Source organism: Nerophis ophidion, linkage group LG05, assembly GCF_033978795.1.
Source record: "Nerophis ophidion isolate RoL-2023_Sa linkage group LG05, RoL_Noph_v1.0, whole genome shotgun sequence".
NCBI lineage: Eukaryota > Metazoa > Chordata > Actinopteri > Syngnathiformes > Syngnathidae > Nerophis > Nerophis ophidion.
Window position 1 is genome coordinate 51,679,399 of NC_084615.1, and position 9,127 is coordinate 51,688,525.

At 37.2% G+C, this 9,127-nt stretch overlaps 1 protein-coding gene across 2 annotated transcripts in view; it reads right to left on the reverse strand.

Moving 5' to 3' along the window:
- The window catches only part of ap1ar (adaptor related protein complex 1 associated regulatory protein), a 33,012-nt gene extending 24,057 nt beyond the window's left edge, over nucleotides 1-8,955 (reverse strand). Inside the window, exons 1-7 of one of the 2 annotated variants that reach the window (XM_061901490.1) lie at nucleotides 8,723-8,954; nucleotides 5,704-5,752; nucleotides 5,588-5,614; nucleotides 4,545-4,570; nucleotides 4,360-4,456; nucleotides 4,069-4,167; nucleotides 1,871-1,932 (exon numbers count right to left, since the gene is read on the reverse strand). In XM_061901490.1, coding sequence (XP_061757474.1) covers nucleotides 1,871-1,932; nucleotides 4,069-4,167; nucleotides 4,360-4,456; nucleotides 4,545-4,570; nucleotides 5,588-5,614; nucleotides 5,704-5,752; nucleotides 8,723-8,793 — 431 coding nt within the window. In that variant the 5' untranslated portion in view covers nucleotides 8,794-8,954. Of the gene's footprint in view, nucleotides 1-1,870; nucleotides 1,933-4,068; nucleotides 4,168-4,359; nucleotides 4,457-4,544; nucleotides 4,571-5,587; nucleotides 5,615-5,703; nucleotides 5,753-8,722 lie in introns of both variants that reach the window. The other variant, XM_061901491.1, reaches the window with a different exon arrangement.
- Between the last annotated feature and the right edge of the window lie 172 nt (nucleotides 8,956-9,127).

Here is a 9,127-nt window from a genome sequence, read left to right on the forward strand (position 1 = left end):
CACGCTTCCAGTTTTGTCTGTATTCCGGCCACTGTCCAATAACCCAGGTCTGTCCAGTTTTTCCTAAATTTGCCTAACACCCTTGTTTAGTTTTTTTTTAAATTTGTTTTTCTATTTTCATTGTGGCCTTTTTTTCGCCACCATCACCTTTTGTTGTCTTATTTTGAGTGCCCTCGCAAATAGAGGAAGAGTTATTGCTTGCAAACTTTCCGCTGCTGCAATTTTTGACATACACACCACCCGCACGCAACAATAAAACTAAACTAAAAATAAAAACACTCTTATTGTAAAGGAGTGCTAATTAAAAGGCATTTAAGTATTCTTGATGGACAATTGGCATCATTAGGAACATTATCTAAATGGCATTGTTCAAAGGATGGAAAAAAATATCTAAATGTTCTTAATTGCTGTTTCAATGCAAAGTTGTACTGAATAATGTTATCTGATGGAATTAAAGGCCTACTGAAACCCACTACTACCCACCATGCAGTCTGATAGTTTATACATCAATGATGAAATATTAACATTGCAACACATGCCAATACGGCCTTTTTAGTTTACTAAATTGCAATTTTAAATTTCCTGGGACTTTTTTCTTGAAAACGTCGCGTAATGATGACATGTACGCGTGACGTCACGGGCTGTTAGGAATATGAGCGTTGCACACACACACAACTAAATGTCGTCTGCTTTAACGGCATAATTATACAGTTTTTGGGACATCTGTGTTGCTGAATCTTTTGTAATTTGTTCAATTAATATTGGAGAAGTCAAAGTAGAAAGACGGAGTTGGAAAGCTTAAGCCTTTAGCCACACAAACACACGGTGATTCCTTGTTTAAAATTCACGGAGGTGAAACTTTCCTATGGATCACAGCGGACATGGATCCCGACTACATGTCAAGCAGCAGGTTTCGGTGAGAAAATTGTGGTTAAAAAGTCCCCACTTACCGGATATCAGCTGAGCTTCTGCCTCCCGTACAGTTGCCGTCGACTTCCCCGAGACACCCGGCCGTGGACGTACACTTTCGACTATCAGGTACTGTTAAACTCACTAAAACACTAGCAACACAATAGAAGATAAGGGATTTCCCAGAATTATCCTAGTAAATGTTTCTAAAAACATATGAATCCGTCTCAATGCAACGCGATTGTAATCGCGTTTTTTTTTCTTTTTTTTTTTTTCCTAGTCCGTCGCTAACAATATCCTCAAACACAAATCTTTCATCCTCGTTTAAATTAATGGGGAAATTGTCGTTTTCTCGGTCGGAATAGCTGTTTTTGTTGGAGGCTCCCATTAAAATCAATGTGAATATATGAGAAGCCATCACACGGGTGACGTCATCGTCTGGGACTTCCGGTAGAGGCAGGGCTTTTCTCCAGTTGCGAACTTTATCGTGGATATTCTCTACTAAATCCTTTCAGCAAAAAAATTGCAGTATCACAAAATGATCAAGTATGACACATAGAATGGACCTGCTATCCCCGTTTAAATAAGAAAATCTCATTTCAGTAGGCCTTTAAATAATAGATAATAAGTTAGTTTTTTTCCAGCGACACACTAGTTGACAGGGCGCCACTACTGGTTGCAGATGAGCAGCAATTTCTTCCAGACAAAAAAATTCAATAAACAATTGACAATTGTTGTATTGATTTAAAACCACTAGAATTGAACATTATCTGCAAATGATTAATAAGATTTTTTTTTTTTAAAGTGCACAAATTATTGAACGCTCACATTGATTCTGTCTTCAGAAGTCAGACAGATGTAACACATTATGATACTCTACTCCAGAAAGATTAACGGGAAAAAAACCTGCTAATTCTGTTGACACAATCATCCGTTTTTCTGACGAGTGGATGTGACTCACTTTCTCTGCTGAGGTTCACTACCGCAACCATCTGCTTTCCCCCTTGTCTTCTGGGTGGCCAGCTGCAGAATAAAAATCCGTACACATGAGGTTGATCAGAAAAGATATTCATAAAGCATGTATAAGGATATATTTATATTTATGTATTTATAAAAGTGTGCAAGCATGTAACATGCCATCAGAAAAGCAGTGAAATGAGGCATTAAAAATATGTCAATACGCATCAAATGTGTCTGACAGTATTAGGGTTGTCTCGAGCCAATATAATGGTCTGATATCAGCAAAAAAATAAGTATACATTTTATTTGGCTTGCATCTAAACTCTGAAACAAGCAGTCCTGCAGATTGTTTGTGTGTGCAAAGCTGGACGGCCAGTTGACATCTAAATTTCCTTTCTATAAGCACACATGGTTGGTCTTTTCTTGTATTTTAGTCTAGGCGTTTACAAAAGTGAAAAGTGGCTATAGGCCAAAAAGAGCAAGCAGCTACACAACTGCTACACACACAATAGCAGAGAAATGTAATGCAAACTAACAATATTGCAGACTAAAACAAATGACAACATCTGAGGTGAAAGTATGGATGTTGTACCTTGGCTCAAAGCACAGGGAGGCCCTTGGAGTGTTTTAAAGTTTAAAGATTTTTCTGCAATTTAAATATGTAATTCATACAAAGAAAAAAAAAAGTCATAAATATTAATATAAAATTAATACAGTTCAGTAAAGTTGTAGAGTTCAATATTAAAGTTGCTTAAATCAAATTTAGAATGTTTAAGAGCACCCCCTATCAAAAATACAAAATGATTTGTTCCACCTGGATAGCAGCATACCTAAAGTTCACCTTTAAGAGGTCACACACAGCACCAACATTTTGGAACAAGAATGAGGTGATAGAAAATAGAAATATAATAAATCTATCTGTGGCAGCAAAGGAGAAAGGTTATGTGCAAGTTTCACGGTTACATTTCCTTGCACACAACTGTGGTATGTTCAAAGGCCCTCGATTAAAGTTAGAGACAGAGAGGCCGCTAGTTTTTGAAGATAAGGGGAGACATAACTCCCTGGAGATGCACTAATAAAATAATCATAAAAATTGTGATGTATTATCATTATTCATATTAACTATTGATAACCATAATTCTATGTCTATTATTATCTATTCTCAGCTTTATACTCAGAACTAAAAGGAAAACTTAATAGATGTATATTTTTATTTAAGTGAATAATTATTTGATACGTTCATATGTTAATCACATCTTTCAAAAAAATCTGAAACCTAAGTAAGATTTTTACATGCTTATTTCAACCAAATGCAAGCAGTAATACTTTTTAGAGCATGTTAAATGTGTATGTTGCGTTGGGATGGGTGGGCTTTCAGGAGTCTTTTGTATCGGAGCTCAGAATTTGGTGCTAATTCCATCCATCCATCCATCCATCCATCCATTTTCTACAGCTTATTCCCTTTTGGGGTCGCGGGGTGCTAAGTCCATTATTGTAAATATAAACAAGTATCAAATAACTAGAGTTGCATATTACTTACAAATACAAAGTCTGCAAGGTATAAACATATTAGCGCGTATCCAGTAACAAATGTATCCACATTATTTAAATTACTGCGGCATGAGCTTAACTTAATTATAGTAACCACTAGATGTCTCCAAAATAACAATTACCATTCCACTTCAACTTTAAGATAAGTCCAATGCAGGCAATTGATAAATAAGTTAGTGTTTTGTAAACCTACCATAGTTGTCTGTCTTGATCAAGCTTTTTACTAACGTTACACACCACATAATATTTAAAAATGTATGTAATATTCCTGATAATAGCCTACTAGGTCAAAATTGAAATCGGCCAGTATTGAAGGTATTCCTGCTAATGGCCTACTAGATCAAAATTTAAATTGGCCAGTATTGAAGGTTCCAATATTTACATCGTAATGTTGTATGGGGACACTCTTACTATGTATTACAGTGGAAGTCATTTATACCAATTCCCGAGATAAGGAGTTGTGCAAGAGAGATGATCTTCCATGTGCACTGAAGGTTCCAAAACAAATGAGCAGTGAAAACATGATACTGGGAGATTAGAAGCAGCTACATGGAGGGCCTGCAAGTCCATCAGCCTCTGGGTGGAATCGGTAGGTCAGTGATTGTTTTTATCCCGGCAGAAAGGGGGGAGCGCTCAATGTCGCCTCACCTCCTTCTGTTTTCGCTCACGTGCCAATCTGGCAGCCTCGCGCTGGGCAGCATTTCTAGCCTCCTCTTCTAGCCTCAACCTCTCCTCTTGTGCCTCTAACTGAGTGGGGATAACCAAATGAAGCAAAACACAGACACACACACACACAACAGAAAATTACTAAACAGAAAAAAAGCAGTGCAGCAAATCATAAGATAAGCAAAAAATAATGTTTTAAAAGATGAAACAAAAGGAACGTGGGCAGCCTAACTACAGTGCATCAATGTAACAGGATACAGGAGAGAGTCTTACCTGGGCTTGTAGCTGCAGGTCTATCAGTACCTGCTGATTTGAAATGGCAGTGTACCGATGCTCACGGAGGTGCTGAATTTCATCCTCACTTATGGGCCTAAAAGGAGGATAAAGGATTGTTTCAGCTATGATCATGCACTGAAAAGACACTGAACATTGTACAATATTGTAAATTAATATTTTACCTTGGACAGGGCTGTTGACTCTCCTCCTGTGATAAAAGAAAAACAATTATTTCACAGAGAATTCCAGTCTGAGTCTACTTTTTCAATGTTCAGTTTAAAGGCAACATGTGTGCTACAAATGATGAAGCTGCCACCCTGGACAAGTCGCCACCTCATCACAGGGCCAACACAGATACACAGGCAACATTCACAATCACATTCACAATTTAGTGTTGCCAATCAACCTATCATCAAGTGCATGTTTTTGGCGGTAGGAGTAGATATATATCTATATATATATATATATATAAATATATATATATATATATATATATAAATATATATATATATATATATATATATCTACTCATATATATATATATATATATATATCTACTCATATATATATATATATATATATATATATATATATATATATATATATATATATATATATATATATATATATATATATATATATATATATATATATATATATATATATATATATATATATATATATATATAAACTTTAAAAAGTCTGCGGTACAGTATGTGTGTTTGGGTCCCTTCTCCAGGAACATAAATACGAAAAAAATCACAATAATGTCGGATTGATTTTGTTAAACACGGAATGGAATTAAAAAAATGTTTTACTGAATAAGACACCCAGAATGTACATGTAAATAAAGAACGTGGGATTGACAATATTAACAATGATCGATAAAACACTTATCACATCACTCTTTTACTTTCTTACATCACCTCCTCGATAAACATCTTTTACAATCAAGCAAAACACAACAAAAATGCACCAAACCTGGCGGAATATGAAACCAAAAAGTAAAAAACAATCAATTTGATACAACATTGCTTTTCTGCAGAACTTTGTTTTAAAATATATGCTTCCATGTCCCTGACACCTGGGACTCCGTTGCAAACAGACTTTTATCTACGACTGTTGTCATGCCTTTCATAATGAGTGTGAATGATAGGCACAATTCCCCAAAAAGTGTGGTTCCCCTTTAAAGCTTTAAATGTAAGCATGAAGTCAAAACACTTACCTCGTCACTTTCTACAAGATTTTCAAACTGCAAATTTGAGCAGAAAAACAGCAACAGAAATTAGATACAAGACACACCCAAAAACAGAGTAATGCTTGTTAAGGTAGGAGGTATACCTCTATAGTAAAATGCTCCCCTGTCGTGCTGCTGCGGAAGTATTTGAACCTGTAAGAACAATTAACCATGAACGTGTTTTTAAAGGATTTCATTTGCAAAGATTCATCCTGAGGCTGGGCACGTGTGGTTTTACAAAGTTTAACTTGTAATTGTCACAAATGAATTAATGATGTAGATAATTGCTTGCTGTCTTTAAAAGGGGCCCAATTATGCATAACTCTTTCTTCTTACCCATTTGTACATGTTTTTTTTAATGTGTTTGGGATCTGAATGAGTCCTGAAAGTCTGAAATCAAACCATGGAATCTTGCCTTCTTTCATACTTCCAGGAAACGGGTTGTTTGGAATTTTCTCATTTGGTGACATCAGCGGATTATTTATAAATGGAATTTACCCGAAGGGCTTTGCACGAGTCTGCCTCTGTAGTCAATAAGTGCCTTCTTTTTCTCTATCCTCTTGTTGTGGGGCAGACTGACTTGTACATGCACATCCATCCTCTGCAGTTGCAAATGCATGGAAGTGCTAAAAAACTACTACATGGCTAATGGGGAGAAGACATAGTAAAAGTGGAGGCACCTAAATAAAACCGCCCACAAATCGGCCCATCCTTAGGAGGTCAGAAAGTGGCCTAAAGCTGGAAAGCAAAACATATACTAAGCAATATTTTGACAAAATAATCACCATTGCATGTTATATAGACCACAATGAAATGTGTTAAATGTAGGGGGAAAAAATTACTTGAAAGAAAATACATATAGTAGTCACTATGCCACTGATTTGTACTGTGGAACGCAGTTTTTGCTGACAAGCAAAAAAAAAAAAAGAAATAACTGGAGGAAAAAAGTTTAACACCCAAAAAACATAATGAAACAGAACCGAAAATTGTGACCCGAAATTGAGGTACGGATTGTAATGTGGGTAACCTGTATCATCGCGCTCCTAAATGGCGGCATATTTTAGTCCATTCATTTTAAAACTTTTTTTTTTTGCATTATTTAGAAAAATAAAATACAAATCTTGTCTGTTCCAAAGTGCGGGCCCAGTGGCATGTTTTGGGTAAGCAGCATTTCTGTTTTTTACTGATGCTCCGCAAATTCCAAAAAGAAATTGAATTAGTTCTTAAGAAGATATTATATTATTCAACAATACACTCATTTGCTATGTCACCAATTAAACAAAGTAAAATGTGAATGTTTTAATACAAACTTTGGTATGTGTACCTCCATCTGGTGGTACTTCAAAAGAATCCATCCATCCATCAATTTTCTACCGCTTGTCCCTCTCGGTGTCGTGGGGGTGCTGGAGCCTATCCCAACTACACTCGGGCAAAAGGCGGGGTAGACCCTGGACAAGTCGCCACCTCATCCCAGGGCCTACACAGATAGACAACATTCACACACTAGGGACAATTTAGTGTTGCCCATCAACCTGTCCCCAGGTGCATGTCTTTGGAGATGGGAGGTTGAACCCACGCAGTCACGGGGAGAACATACAAACTCCACACAGAAAAACCCAGGATTGACCTCAGGACCTTCGTATTGTGAGGCACACGCATTAACTCACTCCACCATGTTACATCCTTCCATCCATCTTCTACTAATGCTTGTCCCTCTCGGGGTCGCGGGAGTGTCTGGAGCCTATCCCAGCTGCACTCGGGTGTAAGGCAGGGTACACCCTAGACCAGTGGTTCTCAAATGGGGGTACGCGTACCCCTGGGGGTACTTGAAGGTATGCCAAGAGGTACGTGAGATTTTTTTTTTAATTTCTAAAAATTGCAACAATTCAAAAATCCTTTACAAATATATTCATTAAATAATACTTCAACTAAATATGAATGTAAGTTCATAAACTGTGAAAAGAAATGCAACAATGCAATATTCAGTGTTGACAGCTAGATTTTTTGTGGACATGTTCCATAAAAATTGATGTTAAAGATTTATTTTTTTGTGAAGAAATGTTTAGAATTAAGTTCATGAATCCAGATGGATCTCTATTACAATCCCCAAAGAGGGCACTTTAAGTTGATGATTACTTCTATGTGTGGAAATATTTTTTTATAATTTAATCACTTGTTTATTTTTCAACAAGTTTTAATTATTTTTATATCTTTTTTTTCCAAATAGTTCAAGAAAGACCACCACAAATGAGCAATATTTTGCACTGTTATACAATTTAATGAATCAGAAACTGATGACAGAGTGCTGCATTTTACTTATTTATCTCTTTTTTTCAATCTAAAATGCTTTGCTCTGATTAGGGGGTACTTGAATTAAAAAAAAATTCACAGGGGGTACATCACTGAAAAAAGGTCAAGAACCACTGCCCTAGACACGTTTCCACCTCATAGCAGGGTCAACACAGGTAGACAGACAACATTCACACACCACAGTTGCCAAAAATATGAAATATACTTGTTTTTAATGAATACTCAGGCCTACTTCGCTACTGTATTTTAATGTTGGTCTTTATGGTGGTACTTGGAAAGCCAAGTGTTTTCAGAGGTGGTACTTGGTGAAAGAAATCTGAGAACCACTAGTTTAGCACATATTGATGTTGATAATGATTAGTGGACAAATGTATAAAACGATCGCGTTATGGACTGTTGCCCCAAAGCACAGGACCCAACTCAGCAATTGTTGTCATGCGAGCGCCTTCTTGGTGAAGTAATAGCCCGCACATGACGTCAGACGCCAGCGTTATTAGCCCAATCGGGATACCATAGTCGGAATTTAGGAAAGCATAGTTGACTTGTTTAATTAACATCCAGTTTCAAGACGTTTGAGTCACTCTATCGTGACTATCTAAATGTGGCAGACATGGAAGTAGCAATGGTCACACAGGGGTGGGGTCTTGAGGGGTTCAGACGCCAGCAGACGAGAATAAAACGTGGTGTATTATTAGTGAAATAGGAACATAAAGACGTGTTAGAAGTCACACGGCAACACCACTTTCACACTCATTGACTGTTGACTAGCGTTAGCATAATGCATCCATGCTAGTTAGCTCATAATTCACTTACCCTCCTCCTCTTTGGATCCTGTTAGCTTCTTTCCTGAAGAAGCCCACACAGAAGACCCAGCAATTACCCATGGCATTGTCAAATAGGACTAAGATCTAGCTCACATATATTATATGTAACAATAGTGACAGTCCAGGACAGTGCAAGTTGAACATAGGACAGTGTTTGCTCCAGCATTACTGTACTTCCTTAGCCTCCTTTTTCTACGACTGATAACACTCTGCCGCCATCTACCGGCTAGTTGTTGTACTGCAGTCTCAGTAGGCACAGTCCATTGCAGGGGTCGGAGACCTTTTTGTCTTAGAGCAGGGGTGTCAAATTAATTTTAGCTCAGGGGCCGCATGGAGGAAAATCCATTCCCAAGTGGGCCGGAATGGTAAAATCGTGGCATGATAACTTCAAAGT